General features: G+C 41.2%; 1 protein-coding gene across 13 annotated transcripts in view; it reads right to left on the bottom strand.

Moving 5' to 3' along the window:
- TENM2 (teneurin transmembrane protein 2) overlaps window positions 1-22,563 on the bottom strand; it is a 1,286,794-nt gene that overhangs the window by 506,939 nt on the left and 757,292 nt on the right. Inside the window, exon 1 of one of the 13 annotated variants that reach the window (XM_045395038.3) lies at window positions 1,534-1,844. The exons of the other annotated variants lie outside the window; for them this stretch is intronic. Within the exon in view, the coding sequence (XP_045250973.1) occupies window positions 1,534-1,672 (139 nt within the window). The 5' untranslated portion in view covers window positions 1,673-1,844. Of the gene's footprint in view, window positions 1-1,533; window positions 1,845-22,563 lie in introns of those variants that run through there. 13 annotated transcript variants of the gene reach the window in all.

Genomic DNA, 22,563 nt, shown 5'->3' with positions numbered 1-22,563 from the left:
AGAACACTATGCTTGTTGAAATAGAAGACACAGAGTCTCCACGAGGGCATCTGTCCTCCCTAGCTTCTGGGGATACATGTCCTTGTTCCCAACATCTGAGATAATTGAAGTGTGGGGTTTCAAAGGATGAGGGGATTTCCTCCTGGAGCCTCATATCTCTTCTACTCAGATCGAGGTAAATGAAATTGCACCAGTGTAGAACCATCACTTTGTTTTCTCCAGACTCATGAGAGGTATTATTAGCTCTATCAGATCTACTGATGATTTTCTCCTTAAATGAGGGGAAACCGATAGCGTCTCAGGAACCCGTGTTCCTAAGCCAAGGGAGCAACAGAAGTGTGTGTATGAGCTTGTGTTGTGGGGTTGAGCTGTAGAAAAGAGAGGTGGGGTGTGCTGCAATTAAACTCATTCTGCATCATAACTGTGCTTGGTGTGGCTTAAGGAAGCAAAAAGGAAGTGGGATATAGATATAGATATAGATATAGATAGATATATAGATATATAAAATACAACATGGAAACAGCAACTCATGTCTGTTTGATTGTGCCTATTCTACCCACAGTTCATATACATAAGAAAACAAAGCTTGAGACTTGAAATGGGTTGAAATACCAACATGTCCAGTTCTAATGGTGTGGCCCTGGATGAGTCTTTTGCCTTGAGTTTCCTTGTTTAAAAAATGGAGCTAATTACAATTGGAATGAATACCTACCCCACAGGGCTGATGTCGTAATAAAATGAGAGCAACTCAGTAATACAGTGAAGATACTCTGTAAAACATACATTGCCCTAGAATGTGAGAGGTTATTACCACTCCATTTATATTGACGAGACAGCAGCACGCCCTTTGAAGGCAAATGGTACACCTGAAGATTTGTCAACAAACCCAGCCACCTGCAGCAGAAGACACCAGGAGTTTCACAAAAATCTGTTCAGCATACTAAATATCACATAGAAGCAGCAAGACTAATCCATGTTTTGAAGAAAATTCTGCTAATAGAATGGATCATTTCCCCTATCTTCCTTTTGCCTATTTTAAAAATGTCTTAACACCAAGCTACAATAAAGGGTAAAGCCAATCCCACGTTTTCATTAGTACACAGAGAGCTACTGCAAATAGGTCTCTGGAGGGTGAAAAAACTGTGACAGATGCAGACAGAGTCACTTGAAAGAGTATTTCAGCAGTAGACACAGGATGCTTGACTTAACAGATGTTTACAGTTAATAAATTCCATTTTATATTTATATCTATTTTCACAGAATTTTTTTTCTGGTGAAATACCTGGCAGATATCATGAAGGCAGCAGAAAAAATTCAGATCAACAACCTGATAGGAATCAGAAATTAGACTAAGTGAGAAGAATTCACAACTACTGTAAGACAGCTGCGGTGCAAAATCAAATAGTTTCACCGTCTAGTCTCCCATCTCTCCCTGGGTACCCACTGAAGGGTTAAAGTAAATACTCCAACTACTCTGCCAGTGAGGACAGGTCCTTGCAAAGCCCCATCTGCATGCACATCCATTATCCTTACCCAGAGACTCCATCACAACCTTCCCATGGAGAAAACTCACAGACTGAGGTGAGGTACTGCCGGGTCTCCATAAGAGACGATCTGGCTTGCATTCAATGATGCCAGCAACGCTAATGATCAGGAGAGGTGGGCTCACCATCGGCGTGAGCTGGGAATGGGCTGCTCTTCCTTTTGTGTTTCCCTCTAACTACAGAAAATCACCAGCAGTCCCAGTCTGACACAGCTGAGGCCTCCTCCAGCTGGGAAGGAAAAACATAATAGGCAATATCTGCTCTCCCCCTCCTCCCTTTCTGCTCCCTTCCCTGTAGACTGCCTCAGCATGAGGTTCCTGAGGAATTAGTTGGGGAGGACGCCTCCCCCGCTGACAGCCAAATGCCAACCGCAAGTCCTGCCCATGTAATGTGTCTGACATTTCTGCATCTTTCTGGGTTAACATTGTTTGACACAGACTTTTTTTTTTTTTTAAATATCTCTTAAAAAGGTTTGTTCATGTGCAAGTGTGTACGGGTGTGTGCAGGAATGCACAATTTCTGTTGTTTTCTGGCATCATTGTGTATACTTAATTTTTTTAAAAAAATTATTCTCTTAGTTGCTGACACATCTCTGCTTTGGCATTTCCATTTAGGCAGAAGTAATTGGTTTCAGAAGGCTGAAAACCCTTATTTGAAACCATGTGCGCATTCCTGTTGACGGATGCCATAGAATGTTCAAATATCATCTTCCCTCAAGTAAAACAAGCGTTAAAATCCAGAAGGACGAGATGTGATTGACAGCACAGCATAGTTACATTTTAACTACCTGTTGTGAAATTATTTTAAAGTACCTGTATGTGAAATAGGGTCAGTTCTCCTTCCTGGTCCGTTACCTTGAGATAGATCTGATCAAGTTTGAAAGGGATTATTTCTCCTTTCCTGTACTGGAAAGAACTTCACCTTTTTTTTATTGTGTTTCCTAACGTGCAAAGGGCCAATAAAACAGAGATCTCTCTCCGACACTCATGCAAGGTGCAGTCTCTGATAGGGAAGAACAGAAACAGCTATCCATCATGTCTGGAAGGAAAGTATAGTTGCGGTCTGCATACCCCAAAAGTAGGGCTTTTGGATATTTTTGTAATTTTCTTTCGTGTAAGGGAATGTCATAGTGTAGCTGCTGAAGTAGATATTATCAATATGGCAGACAAAGCAAATTCCACCAGGAAACAATGTATCCCAACTCCAGATACTGTGAGGAGGGAAACAGGATGGCTATGCGTGGTTACAGCAGAATGACAGACGGAGCATAATGGCTCATTACCAAAGACTGGCATACCTGCAGGAAGGCACCTCTGCCTGCGTTAGGTACTACCACAGAATCTGTTATGCACCATGAAATATACCACTATCAGTGAGCTCTTGGCCGGGCGCGGTGGCTCAAGCCTGTAATCCCAGCACTTTGGGAGGCCGAGGCGGGCGGATCACAAGGTCAGGAGATCGAGACCACAGTGAAACCCCGTCTCTACTAAAAATACAAAAAATTAGCCGGGCGCGGTGGCGGGCGCCTGTAGTCCCAGCTACTCAGGAGGCTGAGGCAGGAGAATGGCGTGAACCCAGGAGGTGGAGCTTGCAGTGAGCCGAGATCGCACCACTGCACTCCAGCCCGGGCAACAGCGTGAGACTCCGTCTCAAAAAAAAAAAAAAAAAAAACAAAGATCATTCTGGAAACCCAGGGGCAGAAATACTATCCACCTACATGATGGACACCTGGAGGCAACATGGCAGCATGTTTAAGCCTCCCAAATTGACGACAGGACAGGCATGAGTTCGAATCCCAGCCTTGTCACCTACTAACTGTGTGATTTTAGGCACGTGGCTTACCCACACTGTGCCTCAGTTTCTTCATCTGTAATATGGGGGAAATAATAACAGAAGCAACATCAAACAGGTTATCATGAAGATTGCATTAATACATGTAAAAACACAACTCATTGCTTTTCACAATCAATATTATCAACATCCAGTCCCTTCCTAATTACTCTTTGCACAAGGGAAATTAGATCCCATCCTATTCTTGGCTACATATTGTTGTCAGAAATTTCTTCTCCACACTGAGCCCAAATTAAGCTCCCAGCAATTTCAATCGATTTACCCCAGTTCTATTAGGAAATACAGAGCCAGGGTAGTCTCATTTCTTTTCCTCTGACAGTTCTCTACAATATTTGAGACAGCTGTAATATATCCCTAAATCTCCTTCAGACCAACCCTTCCCAGTTTTTAGCAACTTTTCTGTACATAGCAATTTTCCTGGGTTTTTCTTCATCCGTATCATTTTTCTTTGGATGCATTCAGATTTGTCAATATCCTTAAATTGCACAATCTCAAATGAAACATAAGTTTCTGGGTGTGGTCTAAGAATGCAAACTCCTATGAAACTATTATCTTTCTAAGTCCAGATATGCCATTTCTTTAATTGTAGAAACCACAGGGTACAGTCAAAATTCTCATTCAAATAGCCAAACATCCCCTTGGCTCAAAAATGTGTTTCTAGATACTTAGAGGAATTAAGGAGTTCTCTCTACTTTTCTGGCATTGGTATGAAGGACATAGTCAAGTACTCTCTTGCGTATAGACCCAAATAACTAAATCCTTGCAATACTAGGCTAAACTTGTAAAATCAGTTCACAGCTCTCCTGGATGGAAATCTATATCTGAAACTAAATTTGCAAAACATCTGAGTGATCAGTCAGCCTAACCACCTTATTTTTCCAAAGAAACTCAGAGAGCTTAGGTGACTTAGCCATGCTTACACATAGGTGGAGCTGAGAGTTCAGCCAATATGAATGAAATCATGGGCTAAAATATTCCCAATGACTCCCAACATGACCAACTGAACATTTCTCTTTCTCATGGTTTCAGTATAACCTAGCCTACTTCTTTTCAGCAGAGATTCACCAGTAAAGCTTAGTAGGTTTTCCATCAAAGCAAACTAGTGCCCTTTGTTGGCTGTGTGGTCTCACTGAAATACAGCCCTATGTAGGAGTGGTCAGTGGTAGATGGTAAGTAGGGTGCTCACACAGGTGTTTCAAGAAGGGGTCCCAATAGGCCAGGTGCGGCAGCTTACACAAGTAATCCCAGCACTTTGGAAGGCCAAGGTGGGTGGATCACCTGAGGTCAGGAGTTCAATACCAGCATGGTCAACATGGCGAAACCCCATCTCTACTTAAAGTACAAAAAAAAAAATTAGCTGGGCATGGTGGTGGGCACCTGTAATCCCAGCTACTCAGGAGACCGAGGCAGGAGACTTGCTTGAACCCAGGAGGTGGAGGTTGCAGTGAGCTGAGATTGCACCACTGTACTCCAGCCTGGGTGACAGGGTGAGACTCTGTCTCGAAAAAAAAGAAGGAAAGAAGAGGCCCTAGGAACTGCAGGAGAACTTTGTGTAAGTCCTTCTAAAAGCAATTCATTCTGAATTTCTTAAGATGAAAGCATCGTACCCATATTTATTTGCACAGTCGTGCACGCATGTGTGTGTGTATTATTTTCACAGAAACTATGCGTCCTCAGGAAAAGAGACTTGTCTCTAAACTCTTCCTGGCTTTATGGACCGACAGATGACCTGGAAGATAGATAGAAGAATTCAGTTACTCCAGTCTAAAAGGAAATTATATATATAACTATAAAACCTGCTTTCTCCTTGCCTGACAAAGATAATGTGAACTGGAATAGAAAATGTATGTGTATGTGAAGCTTAAAAAAAACAAAACAGTGGGAAAGCTACTTTTAAAGCAATTTCTTAATCTGGAACCGTTGTACCTAAAAATCTAAATAAAAACAAACAAGCCAAAAACAAAACAAAACAAGCCTCAGGCCACTACATTCCTTGGATCCTGTTTGCCATGTAAGAAGCTATTTCCCTGATTTTCTCTGCAAAAAATGACCTCTCTCTTTCTCACTTTATCTTGCTTAATTCTCATGGCACTATCACACGCGACACTGTAATAATTCTGTGTACACATGTCCACTTCCTTACTAGATTGTAAACTCCCAAAAGACAAGGATAAATTATCATGCTGTCCTCTGCCATCACGCCGTCTTGCAGTGTGACAACCTCCTATCGGTCCTCTCAATATCACTCTTACTGTCTTTCTAATCCTTTATTCACATGGCAGGCAAGATGATCTTTTAAAAACAAATCTGGTCATTACACTTCCTTCTTAAACATCTGTCACGGGCTTCCTGTTTTGTTAAGGTAGAGTACCTAGGGTTCTTACCTCTTTAAGATGATCCATGAAACCTTGTAAGGTCTGGTCCTTGCCCAGTTCCTACCATCTATTTCCCTCCTCTCCCCGGCTTCCTCTCTCCATCCTGACAACTCTGTCCTTTCAGCTCCTGGAACACATTGTTTTTCCTCCCAGTTCACATACACTCTTCTCCTTCCCTGTGGCTACCTTCTACTAATCAGTTTACTTCTTTAGGGAAGCCTTTCCTTATATCATATGCAAGTCAGGACCTCCCGATGTTACAAGCTGTGGTCCTATTCTATAAATTTTCTTCAAGACCTTCCCAAAGCACATTTCCTGATACACAGGTGGAATATGATATAACGGCACCAGAAAAACGTTAAGGCCTAGGTTTTCAGAAACCTTCTGAACAGCCATGTTATGCTATAAAATAACAGTCCTGACATACTTCTGGAGGTTGGGGGACAAACCACTGTAATGCTGAATCAGCTACCCACATCATTTTTATTAAAAAAAGAAAACCCCAGGCTGGAATGTGTACATCAATGGCAGACTGGTTTCTTTGGTTAATGAGTTTAATATTCAAACAGGCTCCCAGAGGTCTAGAGTGAGGATCAAAGTGTAGGTGTACTACTATCGTGTGTTCTAGGAGCCCCTTGGCCATCCTTGATTAACTGCCTCTATGGTATACCAATCACCCCAGCAGAAAATGCCAGGTCACCACCGATGCATCCCATCTGGACTTATCCTCTTTATCACTTGGCTAACAACTCCAGAAAATGCTCAGGTCAAAAGAAGAGGGCCAAGACAGAATGATGAGGACAATGCTTTTGTCAATAACTACTCAGGACATCAAGAGTCAAGGAGAAACATGCAAACTCTGAGAGTCAGACTCCCTAACCTGTCAACGCCCGGGGAACACCTGCTGCTCTCTCTGTAACAGGACTATATGGACAGCAGCTGCAACCCATAACAGCGTAGGGCAAGGGAAGGGTGATGGAGAAGTTGTATTCATTGAACTCTACTCTGTGCCAGCTCCTCTGCTATGGGCTTTACACTCAGTTTATCATTTAATCCAAAGTGTCATTTGGCTCATTCTTTCCCTCTTCAGAATCCTCGAGGTAGGCGATTAACATTCCCCCCAGATAATGAACCATTCTGCAGTTACCCCGGTATGCCTTCTCACCTTGAAAAAATCATCTCCATTGCTTTTGACAAAGTCTAATACACCTGGTCAAAGCAAGGGGAGATGATGATGGTGAAGACGATTTTATCAGAATAGGCAAAGTAGCCAGAGATCAAGTCAGTTCCAGATCCCAAGTTTCTCTCCAATTCTCCTCCCTCAGAAAAAGGGGGATGTCTTTATTGATAAACTACACGTGGTTTAAAAGATTTAGGATGAAAAGCAAAGACACTCATTTAAAAATATAGGTTTCAAATGCCACTACACAGTCACTGACTGATTTAACTTTGCCTCCCCTTCCTCTCATGCTGACCTCAAAGATGTGGGTCCCAGGAATCAGTCTTGAATGTGCAAAACTACTCAGCCCATTTTAAATATTGCTCTCTTTCCTTTGAATATTTTTTCTTTTTCTTTTTTTCTTTTCTTTTTTTTTAGAGGGAGTTTCGCTCTTTCACCCAGGCTGAAGTGCAGTGGCATGATCTCAGCTCACTGCAACCTCTGCCTTCTGGTTTCAAGCAATTCTCCTGCCTCAGCCTCCTGAGTAGCTGGGATTACAGGTGCCCACCACACTGGGCTGATTTTTGTATTTTTAGTAGAGCGAGGTTTCACCGAGTTGGTCAGGTTGGTCTTGAACTCCTGACCTCATGATCTGCCCATCTCAGCCTCCCAAAGTGCTGGGATTACAGGCATGAGCCACCACACTCAGCTTCCTTGAATTTTTATTCCCTTATATTCATCTTATTGTGGATATAAGAACATATATTTTTTTTCTTAATTACTAAAGTGTCAGTCTTTGAAAGGCAGGAATCATGTCTTATTTATCTCTCTGTTCATATCAGTTCTTAGTATAATGCCTTGTATAATCTTTGTTCCAAATAACACTTTTTTAATGTTTTACCTTTTCCTTGGTTTCTCCACTATTATAGTAAAAGTGATAGTTATTCCAAGAAATAGATAATGAAATCAGTATTGTGTCTAATTTCTTTTGTTTTTTAAATGACATACAAATGCAAAAATAGGCTGGACATGGTGGCTTACACCTGTAATCCTGGTACTTTGGGAACCTGAGGGGAGAGAATGGCTTGAGATCAAGGGTTTGAGACCAGCCTGGGCAACATAGCAAAACTCCACCAATATGATTGGGCTGTGTCCCCATCCAAATCTCATCTTGAATTGTAATCCCCATCATCTTCCTGTGTTGAGGGAGGGATCTGGTGGGAGGTGATTGAATCATAGGGGTGGTTTCCCTCATGCTTTTCTCATGATAGTGAGTGAGTTCTCATGAGATCTAATGGTTTTATGTGTGTGGCATTTCCCCTACTTGCACTTCTCTCTCCTGCCACCATATAAAACATGCCTGCTCCACCTTCTGTCATGATTGTAAGTTTCCTGAGACCTCCCCAGCCATGTGGAACTGTGAGTCAATTAAACCTCCTTTGTTAATTACCCAGTCTTGGGTAGTATCTTAATAGCAATGTGAAAATGGATGAATATACACACAAAAAAGAGCCAGGAGTTGTGGCATGTGCCTGTAGTCCCATGTAGTTCCAACTCCTAAGGAGGCAGAGGCAGGAGGAATGCTTGAGACAAGGAGGTGGAGGCTGCAGCCAGCTATGATGACACTACTATGCTCCAGCCTAGGTGATAGAACAAGATCCTGTCTCTCAAAAAAAAAAAAAAAAAAAACTGTTCTCTAAGAAAACCATCCTTATTTTAATGAAAAACCAGTAGCTTAAACAGATAGAAAGTTTTTGCACATTGACACCTTTAATACGGGTCAATGAAACTTGGTGCAATTATAAAAAACTTTTCAACCTATACCACAAAATAATTTGACCAAAATGTAGGGTAGAAGCAATTTTATATGCTTTTCTTACCAAAGAAGAGAAATAAAGAAAAATAGGAGACAGATGGAAAATATTTCTGTTAATGACTACAGGCAATTGAAAGGAAAAAGGGTAACTAATTCTTCGGTAGAAAGTGGTACAGGAAAGTACATTTTCAGAAAGTAAATTTGATAGGATGTGGAGATTATGAAAGGTAAAACTAGACTTTTATCCTAGAGATCTTTCAGGAAAAACGATCACAAAACTAAAGGTTTCTGACAACTGGAAAGTAACAGAAATTAACCAGAGAAGCTTCATAAGGAACTGTGCAAAGAATTGAGAAAATACAGAGAGAAGGACCTGAAATAAAATTCAGTGTGTTACTTAAGGTAATAAAAACAGAGATAAGAACAGGAAGATACACTTATTTATTCAAATAGATGTCAGAACTAAGATCACCTGCTGTGCCCTAATTCATGAAATAATTGAAAAAAAAAAAGTCATAGGATGCTGTTGACATTGATGACCAAATTTATGGCAAGTAACAGAAAAAGCAAATTAAGTCCTTCGTCCCTTCAAATGAAAGGAACAGCATTTTTTTCCCTACAAAGAGAAGACATCCCCACAGCCCCACGATCAAATGACTCAGAAAAGGCTCGATCAGTGTTACCGAAATTTGGCAAAAGTATTCACATTTCAGCTGAGTATCAGCTTGAGGTATTACAACCCAGAGGCATATCTTTGAGAAAGTTGTAGGAGAACATAAATAGATTCTTAGAATAGAAATGTCTCTTTCAGCATAGGTTAATGGAAGATACGTTATCACAAACTTGGGCAGGGAAATGGAGAATTGATGTATGAGGTTACCCAGCCTTGATAGAGAAATAGCCAATCTTTATGGAAGATTTGCAGAATATTTTAAGAAGACCCAGAAGGATGGGCTTTCCATTTATAAACATGTCTATTTCTCTTCATCGCTCCTGCCAGCCTCCTACTCTAAGTCACCAGGATATATCACTTGCCCACTGGGAATTCTTCCTCCCCACGTTGGCTTGAAAGGTTCTTTATTTTTGTTTGGCTCTGGGTTTTTTGTTTTGTTTTAATGCAAAGCTAAATATCAGCTCATCACCTTCTGCTAATGACACAGGTGTAAATGCAAATGTTCCCTTGACATACTCTATTTCTTCATAGTACTTCTCACAATTTTAATAATTAATTTCTTTATTTAATATCCATCTTCTCCATGAAACTGTAAGCTCCAGAAGGGCAGGGAACATCATTTAGCTCTCTGCTAACATGTGCACTGTGCCAGCAAGTAGGTGTTTAAGAAAGACTTGTAAGATGTATAAATGAAACAAAATGTCTAAAAGCTTCCAGGGAGATTTTATGTGTGTGTAGACACACATGCACACACACATACATGCACACACACACATATCTGCAGATTATTGAGGTGCCTTAAATAATGACATTTCCCCAATGTTTCCACCGAATATCTTCTGAGTAGCTCACTAATTGTGTAGAGTTCAGCTCTCTCTCTCTCTGTCTGTTGGTAATTTAGCTCTACAGTGCCCACATAATTGAAAAAGGAAATAGGTAGATGATACACAAGTCGTGAGTGGCTTAAGTCTTGGCACAGATTCTTATATAATTGAAGCTCTTATTACATGTGCAGTTGGTTCCACGTAATGCAGACATATGTGTGTGAGGCTGGTCGTCCCATTATGCTGACCTCAAGGAGCCATGGCTGTTTGTCATTCATCTTTTGTTTCCTCACTGTACCCACCTTGGTTCCAGGCATAAAGCAGATAATTGATACATTTACACTGACCTGTGTATCCATGTCAAAATTGGGTTTGAAGTGACCATTGAGGCTGCTGTAATTTCGAAGAGAATATTTGTACATGAAGTCCTAGGGTGGATTTGCAAACCTCCAATCCATTTAAGGTGGCCACACTAGGGATTTCTGATATGGCTGGAGGGTGAGCCATTGGGTTTCGTGTGCAAGCTTCGTGGAAATGCCTCCTTTTTTGTTATGGAGTAATAGAGGCTGCTTGGCATAGTTCGAAGAGTATGGGGTTGAATTTTGGCTCCAGAAACATTGTTTCAAGTGAGTTGCTTCTTTATAAGTTTTGGTTTCTTGGTTAAAATTCCTATCTCAGCAGTTTTTGCAAAGGCTGGAAATAATACGTTTAAAGTGATTAGCATAGTCAGGGGCACAGGAGCATGTAAGAAGTAGCATTTAAGAAGCTTATTAGAGCATATATCCATAGAAGGAAATGCACGTGAATGTCCATGGCATCATAAGAGCCCCAAATTGGAAACAATCCAAATGTCCATCAACTGGTGGATAAAGAAAATGTGGCAAACCTTTATCAGCAGAATATTATTCAGCAATAAAAAGAGTGAACTACTGATACATGCTATGCATAGATGAACCTACAAACTACCATGTAATACATTATATAAGCCTGTTGATAAGCAATGCCCAGAAATGTCACTTTTATAGAGATAAGAAAACCAGATCGGTATTGGCTAGGACTAGGGGTAGAGTAGATTAACAGCAAATGGCCAGTAGGGAATTTTTGGATGATGAAAATATTCTAAAAGTGTGGAGGCTGTTGTTGGTTGTTCAACTCCATAAATTTCCGAAAAATTGTAGAAAGCTAAAAATAGCTTCCAATGAGTGGATTTTATGGTATGTGAATTATACCTCAAAAAGCTATTTTTTTTTTAATTTGTGAGAATACCAAGGGGAACTTCGGCAGTAAGAAATGTCCCTCCATTTCATATTGAGAACAGTGTCTCAAGGCTTATGATGGAGCTCTGCATGACAGCCAGCATGGAGACACTGGCTTCTCTGGGCAGAGATGGCAGAGCCAACATTCTCTGAGGCTCTCGGGAAATACATTGCTCCCTTCACAGAGCTTGCAACAAGCCAGAATTATAGAGGATGGCTGGAGCAGTCAATGCCCACAGAAATGCAGACCGGGACAACATTGCCTCCATCAGTGGGAGCCACCTGGAAGAAATGTCGGTACTTCACATTCCTGCGTTTTAGCCCTACTTTCCAATTCCATCTCATTGTAATGATTAACTAACAGTCAATCCGCAATTTGAGAAGAATTCGTATGATGTGCTGTTCTGACAAGCATCTATATAGGGGCTGTTGGTTGCTGCCTGTCCAGAAAGTTTATTCAAAGAGAGACAGGTGATGTTGACACTTGGTGCTCAGTGTCATATGGAGACAAAAAGGTACCTGGAAGACCATGAGTCAGTCACAAACATACAAGTTCCCATAAAAGGGGACTAATTGACATATTAAAATCTATAGGTCCTAGGAGGATACTAAACCCATCACTTTTTTTTTTGTTAGAGACAGAGAGAGAGAGAGAAGAGAGAAAGAAAGAAAGAAAAGAAAGAAAGAAAGAAAGAAAGAAAGAAAGAAAGAAAGAAAGAAAGAAAGAAAGAAAGAAAGAAAGAAACAGTGCCCACAATACATCAATTAAAACCTGCCATTTCCCCGAAGCTGTCAGCGCAGAGTGGCTGCCAGAAGTCCCCCTTCTCTGAGGGTGTCTTGAAAATGAGCACCTGGGGCAGCCAGAGCTATTAATAGGTGGAAGGAACGATATAAAATGTCACAATGCACCTTTCCAAATAAAAACGTGTTCAGACTTCTCCAGGAGAGAAGCAAGAGAGGAAAATGGCCCAAAGTACTTAAAAATCATTGCATTTTCCTTTTTCTGAACTCCTACTATATATTATAAGGGAGAACTTGTCACTTCTAAGGTGTCTGGCCTCTCTCACTGCAGTTCTGAAGAGTCCCATAACTCATTCATGGCTAGGAGGGTCTTTTTGCTTCATTCTTTTCACAACAGGGGCCAGAGAGGCACTGTTCCTGTTCCAACAAGAGACTGTGTGGGTAAGAGGTGTTGACTGTCATCAAGGTACAGCAGTGAGGAAGGATGGGGATTATCTGACACTTTTTCTTCAACTGCCTGATGCCTAGTCCAGACAGGGAGGAGGAATTTGGGACCCTGAATTCTTGAGAGCTTAGGAAGTATGCTCAGAATCTCCAAATATGCTTGGAGATACATTTCAGGATAATCACCATGAATTTGTTGTTAGCATGATGATTTCATAATAAGGCTGAATAAATAGATTCTGTGTCGGGAGAAAATAAGTTTTAGCTCCCGCTGGTTTCTAGAATTTAACCTTGAAATTTAAAGGCTGAGTGAGCACAGGCAAGTCACTGACTGCTACAGACATCAGTTTCTCCAATTATAAAACAAGAGACTCCAGCATAATGATTATGCAAGCTCACTTCCAGTTTTATCATTCCTGGATTGTATCAATGAGGTAAGAATGTTGCCCCTGGAACAGATTCAAGAATGCTCTCAATGAGGGGTAAGGGCAGTAGACATAACTTCAGTAGGGACTGATTAAAAGATCTACTTTTTCTTCTTTCTTTTTCTTTTTAATAGCAAAGGTTTCTCTATTTCTCTCTAACTGAACTATCAAGCTTATAGTTGCTATAATTTAACTTTATTACTCTTTTGTCTTGTCAATAAGAACATAATAGTGTCCTTAAAGAAAATGACGGCTTTTTTCTTTCTCTTTGAGGTTTATTTCAAACAATTTTCTCTTTTCCTGATGAGACTGAGCCATGTTTGCCATCGCATATTGTGTTCTCTTAATGGGAAGGTTTTCAAACACAGGGAAGAAAAAGAAAAGATTGCTTTTTAAAAACTTATTTATTTATTTAATTTTTTTGATAAGCCTTTTTGTCAGTTTGAATAGTTACCTTAAACATCATTTAAGAATCGTGACCTCTTTGCAACGTGGTGCATTTTGAGAATTATGTCTCTTTTTGCCTTTCTACAAATGATGTCTTGCCTAGTCACTCAATGCGCTCACATTGCCCCTCCTTCTGAGGCCCTCAGTCCCCATGTTTTCCTCTGCAAACAGTAGGGGCCAAGCAGCTTTAAAGCTTTTTGATCAGGTTTCATGCGGGGAGACATTATGCATTAACTGGCATATTGGAACTACCACTGAGGCACTATTAGTCAACAACTATTGGACTTTTACACTCTAGCCTCAGCTGCTCCCCAGTAAGTGTAGTCCCAGGTCTTATGCTAAAAGACAAAAAACAACTATATGTAGGTGTATGTTGTTTTGTTTGGTGTTGAGAGGAAGTCAAAGATTTGGATTGCTAACGATATGGTGACTCAGAATGGGTGTTGGTGTTGTTTTTTTAAGACAAGGTCTCACACTGTCACCCAGCACCCAGGCTAGAATGCAGTGGCATGATCACAGCTCATTCAGCATCAAACTCCTGGGCTCAAGTTGTGCTTCTGCCTTAGCCTCCTGAGTAGCTGGGACTACAGGCACATGCTACCACGCCCAGCTAATTTTCTCTCTCTCTTTTTTTTTTTTTTTGGTAGAGATGGTAGGTAGGTTGCCCAGGCTGGCCTCAAACTGCTGACCTCAAGTGATTCTTCTGCCTCAGCCTACCAAAACATAGGCATCTTATATTCTAATGATTCAGATGGCAAATTTGAATGAATGGAACACAGATACTCAAATCTGCAAACACGAGTCCTTTTAGTCCAATGTCTCCTCCTTCCCTTTTTCTTCTTCCATGGTTTACTCAACAAAACCTCTCTCTTAATTCCATTTTGTTTGAGAACTTTGATTGTTTTCTGATAGGAGCTGCTAACATACTGGCCACATGGACATATACATAGCAAGAAAAAATGATAATATTTTGGGTGAAGAACCTTAAAAATCAGGAAACACTATTTTTAAAATTAGCTTTCTGACTTTAAGCCCGTGAAATTCAGGTTCTTTTTTTTTTTAATTCATCTATGAGGAGGTTGGGTTAAATAATATGTAAGATTCCATTCAAATTTAAATTCTGTGGTAAGTACTATAGGAATAAAAATAAAAGTTAAGGGGATAGTGAGCTCCAAATATCGTGGCTGGAAAACTGAGAATTATTGGGGGAATATGGGAATTAGTTAAGAGTGAATGTCAGATTATAAAGAGTTTCAAAAGCTCAGCATAAAAAAAAACTCTAGGCTTATGACAGAGTTAGTTTAGGTTCATGAAGATAAAGTAGAACCATTAATTACCACTTAGGATATTTCTTTTGGCAATAATCTGCAAGATACAGGTAGGAGGCTGTCCTTGAAGAAAGAGGGACTTCATATGACAAGGGATGGACTCTGGGTGTGCTGTGTACTCATTGTTCCTGCATCCAATCAAAACAGAAAAGGGTGGCTTCAAATACCATGACCACCACGGCCCTGTTTGTCCACAGGCTTAATACAGTTTCTAGAAATAATAACAGGTGCCGAATGCATGATGGTTGATTTTGTAAAAAGTGGCACAGCTCCTTTTAGATACATTGGGAATGAGGGGCTGACGATGGTGAGGCGTCAGAGACGTCTGGTTTTTTTCTTCTTGAGAAAAAAAGAAATGGGTGGTATGTTAACAAGGCAAGTGAGAAGGTAGACTGAGTCGCTGAACCAGAAGTAACAATGATATTTTCAATATGTTGAATCTGAGGTGATAGCAGAATCTGAAAATGAGGGGAGATGCTGTGATCAGGGGCCTCCATTTCTGGACACGTAGATCTGAGAGGAATTTGTGTAGAGGTGACAGTTGAAGACTTTTTGTGAAACCCACGCAGATTTGCTATAGACATTGCCCCTTTTCAGAGATCACCCACAATTGCAAAATCAAAGAGAACAACACACTTTAAATGCTAAAACCTGAATCAACAAGGCCATTTCACCACTGATTAATTTTTTGGAGATCATGAATCTTATCTTCCTCTCTAACTCATTCTTTGTTAACCCTATTCTCCTAAATCTATCCATTCAACACGTATTTGTTGAGCATCTAATCTGGGACAGGCACAGTTAAGGATGCTGCAAAAAAATAGTGGCCACAACGTAAAGTGCCAACCTTCGTGGAGCTCACTCTTGACAGTAACAAGGTTAAGAAGAAAAAGGAATTTCACCGTGGAAAAGACAGGGACAGGGTGGGGCAGGCAAAATCACTTAACTTCAGGGAAGGCTTTTTCAAGGAGGTAACATCTGAGCATACGGTGAGCTTCTCAGGTTGAGGAGAAGGACAAGATGCAGCTATAGGGAAAGAGTGTACAACAAAGAGGAAACAGTAAGTGCCAAGGTTCTGAGATGGGAATGAGCTTGGCACATCTGCAGGGTTGACAAAAGACTGAGGTGGTTGGAGCCCAGTAGCGGGAGGAAGCAATGGGTGCTGATGAAGTCAAGGAGGGCCGAGGGGTCACCAAGAGGGAATTTGAAAACTAGGTTAGGCATATTGTTTCAGTAAGAGGAATGATTGTCCTGATCATTAATCTTGCAGAATAAAGAAGAGGGCCAACTTCTGATTGAGCTATATCAGATCCCTCTCATGGGTCCCTAGGCCCAGTAACTGAGTCTAAAGTGTTATTCTTATCTTGGCAGTACCCCAATTGTATTTGCAAAGGTAAGATAGGAATCAGGTAGGATGAGGGATAGAAAAGAACTGAGAGGCCTGGCATTATTTCTCAAAGATTGGCTGAGCCATGGTATAAAGCCACTGGAAATAGCAATGAGAGATCCTAGAAGAAGGAGAATTGAAATTATATAGAAAGGGAAATTGAAGAGAAGTAGAGTCAACAAAATGTCAATTGACTGCACAATCCAAGAACACACAAGAGAAGCATTCTATCAGTTGTGGGTGTGTGAGGTTTCCCAAGTTCTATTCAGTATAGTTTAGAAGCTGCTGCCTTAGGCTGAAATGCAAACTGCTCTGAATTTCTGAGATCACAATGATTTGGGCACGTTTCTGCATTTGTGTTTCCATAACCCAATGTGACTGGGTAAATGAAGAGAAGGCAGTAACTGGAAAAGCAAAGACATATAGATTTGGAAAGTCATTGTCGATTTGGAGAGGTGATTTCTTGGGCAAAGGGGCGGTAAGTGAAAATGGGAAGAACATATGCAAATCAAAACAACGGCAGCTACAACCCTGCTTTTTGAGTGCAGTAAGCAAGCTGGCAGCCTCCTAGACCAGCACCGCTCACTAATGAAACATCGCAGAAACCCTCGCATCTGCTAATTATCCCAGGGATTTTATTTTAGTAGCATCTGTAGCAAGTTCTTAGACAGAAAAACAACTATTTCCAGGAGATAACAAGGGGAAGAGAGGGTCACAAGTAATTAGTTATTACACATTGCTGGAAGGCTGCACTGGGGATGGGGAGGAAATTCCATGTGTCTATTGTGCCATTTCAATGCTCAAGGTAATGTCTCAACTATGCACTCCAAACAGGGAAGAATGGGAAACATCAGTGGAATAGGGTGAAAAGTGGTCTTAGATGGGATTTCACCAGTTAGGTATTCTGAGCTTGGGAGCAAGTCGGCAGGGGAACTAGGGTTTGACTTCTTGTTTTGTGGATTCATGGTCCTTACTGCTACCTTTAACACTGTATCTCCTAAAGTCCATCATCACTCAGATAGGAGAAGACAGATACAAGGCAGCACAGACTTGCTCCCTGCCAGCAAGATGGGAACCAGGAGAATTTGCTGGCTTTTCTCCCATTTAGGGAGTTGCTTATTGCTTCCTAGGGTAGAGATTTTTGCTTCCCTGACTCTCTGACTTACATGTAACTGGAATCCTACTAAGGAAAAGACAAAGTAGATTTTGGGTCTCTTCTTTCTCTCCATGAGCCTTGGAGGAAAGAGAATTACTGCAGATTATCACTCTTAGTCAAACAGAAAAGCCATAAGGAATATGTCCATTGTGGTTCAGCTTTTCATAGGATCACTGAGTGACTTCATGAGCCCAATCCCTTTATTTTGTAGAATAAAGAACAAAAGCCTAGAAATAGAAATAGAGTATTCCCAAATTACAGAACTAATCTACACCCTACCCATGGCTAGAACACCATTCCTGGCCTGCTGACTGCAAAGCCACCCTGTCCTTTCCTAGCCAAGGGAACAAATGAGGGAGAGGGCTACTATTGCAAGGAATAACCTTAACTCATTTTAATATCATATTTATGTACATTATTCTCTAGTTTATCCACTTTAATATTATCCAATTTTCTACAATATACTTCATTCTGTTTCTATCATTCATCCCTGTTATAGAATGAATGGTGTCCCCCATTCATATGTTGAAGCCCTAACCCCAGTTCCTCAGTATGGGACTATATTTGGAGATAGGGCCTTTAAAGAGGTGATTAAGTTAAAACGGGGACTTTCAGGTGGGCCCTTATCTAATCTGATTGGTGTCCTTATAAGAAGAGGAAATTTGGACACACAGAGAAATGCCAGGGATGAGGGTGCACAAGGAAAGGCCATGTGAGCATGCTGTGAGGAGGTAGGAGAGAGGCCTCGGGAGAAACCAAACCTGCTGACACCTTGACCTTGGACTTCCAGCCTCCAGAACTGAGAGGAAATAAATTTCTGTTGTTTGAGCCACTCAGCTTGTGGAATTTTCTTATGGTATCCCTAGGAAAATAATATAATCACTTTAATAAATATTTATCAATTATTTCATCAAAAATCTGTTTAAGACACTGGGGCTGCAATGATGAAGAATCCACATTGTGTCAGAGCCTGCATAAGAATTACAGTTTTGCAAAAGGGACAGACATCCAACAAATTATTTTACTAATAATTACTTAATCAGACTTAACAATAAATCTTCTAAAAGCAAATTGCCTAGCTCAAGAAGTCACTCTTCTAGGAGGTGAGAGGATATCAGAAGTGTGAGAAAGCTGATCTAACACCATGTAAGCTCAAGCTCAACACATCACTCCACGCTGTAACAGCGCCCCAATGCTACACTCTTATTATATAAACAATTAGAATTTAACACAGCCAGAAACTTCCACCATGCTACTGCATTGCTAGATATCAAGCAGTCACGCACAGCATCCTGTCTTCTGAGTTATGACTCCACTGCCACCCAGGCACTTGCTAGAGTGCCAGGAACCCTGTGGGTGCCCAGCAAATGCTGAAAAGCAAGGACAAAATAAAACAAGTATCAGCACAAGAAAAAGAAGGCAAATTGGAGCTGGGAGTTTAGCATGGAAAGGTTGATTAACAACACAGCCACGACAGCCGAGGCCAAGTTAGCCTTCCCTTTGACCTCAGAGTGACAGGGATCAGCTCAGTGCCCCCATGGAACTGTCTGGAGAAGAATCTTGTGCATCAGGGGAGCCCCATTCATTTTCATGAACTCTCCGTTTAAGCAGAGGTCTCATTTTGCCTGATTTTTTTGCCTGTGCCCTAGTGTGAGACAAAGAACCCTGATAGGGCAGAAACAATGTCTTTAGGTCCTTCCTAAATACTGCTAGTCGTCCTTTTGCAGAGGCAGTGCTACATCAAGAGCCCTGAACATCCCTGAATTCCTGTAGCCGTGACTGCAGAGCTCTTAATTATGTAGAGCCTTGATGTATCATCTGGTTGCCTCCTGCTTGTGTCTGGACTCCCCAGCATGATTGTAGACCTCCAGAGGGCTGCATACCCCAAAGGACTGGACCCTCAGCGGGTACACATTAAATACTTGTTAAGTTGAAATGAAGGAGAAGATTGCCTGCAACTGGCAGCTTCCCAGCTGGGTTCTCTCTTCCTGGGAGGTACCAGCATGGACCTTCCTAAGCAGCAGCCAAACAGTTAAAGCCTCTGCCAGAAGACAGATTTTGGACTCCCAGGCTGGGGCAGTGGCTCTTTCGAGCAGGCACTGCTTGGTAGCCGCCGGCGCTCTGTGACAGGCATGTTCTGATCAGAAGAAAGATGCTTCCCACCTCCCAGAGAAACTTGTTGATGAGCAGCCCGCCTCTGTATGAACCACGGAACATTTGCAGGAGCTCACGGGGTGAGCCGGGCCGACCAGACGATGATCACTTTAGGCTCGTCCATTTAAAAACGCTTTGACACACTGGCTTTTGGAACTGGCTAAGTACCCAGAGGTTAACTAATGAACTTAAAAATAGGACACGATCGGCAGCGACAGGCGTTGTCTTTCTGGAAGGCAGAAAGATCTGAATTCCAATCCCAGGTGTGAGGCGGACTGCTTCTATGGCCTTGGGCAAATCTCAGAAACTCTGCTTCATTTTTGCTGCCATTCAGTAGGGAGACTTGTGCTTTTCTGCAGCCAGATCTAGTAGGCATTTTACCAGGCTAGTTCACTGGCTAGGGAAGGCTGACTTCCCCATCAGAATTGTCTGGTGTGGCTGCTTCAGCCTCTCGTTAGGGTGTTCCTTTCAACATCTTTCAGCCTCCGGGTCTTCAGATAGGAACAAGACTTCTCAGGTTCTCGCTGGGGGTCCCTCATCTGGAAGTATGCATTTCGGGGATTCCTTCCTCTCCAAATTCCTCCCTTCAGACCCTCAGGGGATTTTTTTATTTTCCTGAGCCAGGGCTTCTGTGGAGGTCCTAGGTGACTGGCTGCTAATCCAACACATTTATTAGAGCAGAGTTTTTACGGTTTCATAACGGCTTGACATCATTGTTTTACTGTTTTACAGCATTATCTTTTACTGAGACCTTAAATACCTTAACCCAAAGAAGTGAGCAAAATAGGATTTGTAAATTTTTTTGCCAAAATGGATAATTTTGAGGATGTTGCATTTTTGACCCCTATGAAATCACTAACTATAAGTAAATGGCTCTCCTGTTCAAATTCTGTTTGGTTAGAAGCAGAAATTCTACATGGATATCTCCAAGTTCCTTTGTGATATGATCTGGCTGCGTCCCCACCCAAATCTCATCTTGAATTGTAGTTCCCATAATCCTCACGTGTCATGGGAGGGACCAGGTGGAGATAATTGAATCACGGGGGCAGTTTATTCCCTCCTGTTCTTGTGATACTGAGTGAGTTCTCATGAGATCTGATGCTTCCATAAGGGGGCTTTCTCCCCACCCCTCACTCTGTACTTCTCCTTGCTGCTGTCATGTGAAGAAGGACATGCTTGCTTCTCCTTCCACCATGATTGTAAATTTCCTGAGGCCTCCCCAGCCATTCTGAACTGTGAGTCAATTAAACTTCTTTCCTTTATAAATTACTCAGCTCGGGTGTGTCTTTATTAACAGTGTGAGAACAGACTAATACACGTTGGTAACATTCATCAAATGTGTAAAACTTTATTCCCTCTCCTAGATTGTATACACTACAAGTACAGTCTTGACCTCACTGCTGCATGGCACTTAGTTGGGTGCACAGTGAATCATGGCTGTGGTTGATTCACATGGCTGTGGTTGATTGGTATGAACTGGTCATAGAACTTTCTTTTCTTTTCTTTTTTCTTTTTCGTGAGACAGGGTCTCACTCTGTCGCCCAGGCTGGAGTGCAGTGGCATGATCTTGGCTCAGTGCAACCTCTGTCTCCTGGGCTCAAGTGATCCTCCAACCTCAGCCTCCTGAGTAGCTAGGACCACAGGTATGCACCACCATGCCCAGCTAACTTTTGTATTTTAATTTTGTAGAGATGGGGTTTTGCCATGTTGCCCAGGCTGTTCTTGAACTTCTGGGCTCAAGCGATCCTCCTGCCTTGGTATCCTAAAGTGTGAGACACTGCACCCAGCCTGGTCAAAGAACTTCCTGGTCAATAGTTCTCACATCAAGTCCAGCCCCCTCTTTTTATTTTTAAAAAATGTGCTAAGTATTTCTAGTTGTAACAGGTTTTGTTTACCAAATTACATTCATTTAGTATTGACTGATTAGTTTCTCATAGTAACACACAGCAAACTTTCTGATTTTCACACAGAAGCAACTTGACATTTTAGTTAGTCTTTACCAAGCAGGTCACTACTTCTATTTCTGTATTTAAAAATACAGAAATTGCCTTGGATATCCTGACGTAGGTTTTTCATCTGTAAAGTTTCAGACTTCAACATGGGAATCAGTGGGAATGATTTGTTACAGCAAATAGGACCACAATTTTCAGACACTGGATATGGCTGCCAGACATACAACAGTACAATTGCAATGGAACTTCAAAGCAATTGTTTGCTTGTTAGCATTATCTTTCTCTTTATGTATAGATATTTGTTGTTTCCACAGGTCTCCAAAAAGAGCCAGACTCACAATGGAAGCATCTGGTTAATTTGTCTACACCACCCTAAACATCCAGATACTTGGATATTTGGAGACCCTATTTGACCGGCATTTTCAATTTCCAGCAAGATAGCCTGATGCTGTCAGTTTCTCACCAGTTTTGGAGGTTAAAAATTGCATGTGTAGAGTGTCAAGAAAAAGAGATGAAGGAAGGAAGGGAAGATGAAGCAGTTGAGAGGAAGAATGAATAGAATTGATATTTATAATCACCTCTGCTGTGCAGGATCATCTCTGCCCTACAAAAGAGGGCAGTAGGTCAAGCTCAGTGTTTAATTGCCCCCATATTCTTAAGGGTGCAGTATAGATTATGCTAATCATCCCACTTTAATGCAGACCACAGTACTGAAAGCTGCAGACTTACTCCAAATAATGTAGATAGAACACACTGGCAAACTATGGGAATCATATAGGAATGCCATTCGTTTGGCACAAGAAGGATAAAATGAAGCAGCCTTTGCTTTAACCAGCCTTGTTGTCATCAACTATTAATATATTTATTATATATAAACAATATATATTATATTTATTATATATAACAAATATTGCATATATTACATATGATTATATATAATTAATATAGTTATTGATACTTATTTAAAATATGTAACCCTTTTGCCTGCTTTTTAGATTTTAACTACTGATTGTTCACCATTAGTTCTAGAA

Source organism: Macaca fascicularis, chromosome 6, assembly GCF_037993035.2.
Source record: "Macaca fascicularis isolate 582-1 chromosome 6, T2T-MFA8v1.1".
NCBI lineage: Eukaryota > Metazoa > Chordata > Mammalia > Primates > Cercopithecidae > Macaca > Macaca fascicularis.
This window is presented reverse-complemented; position numbering and strand designations above follow the sequence as displayed.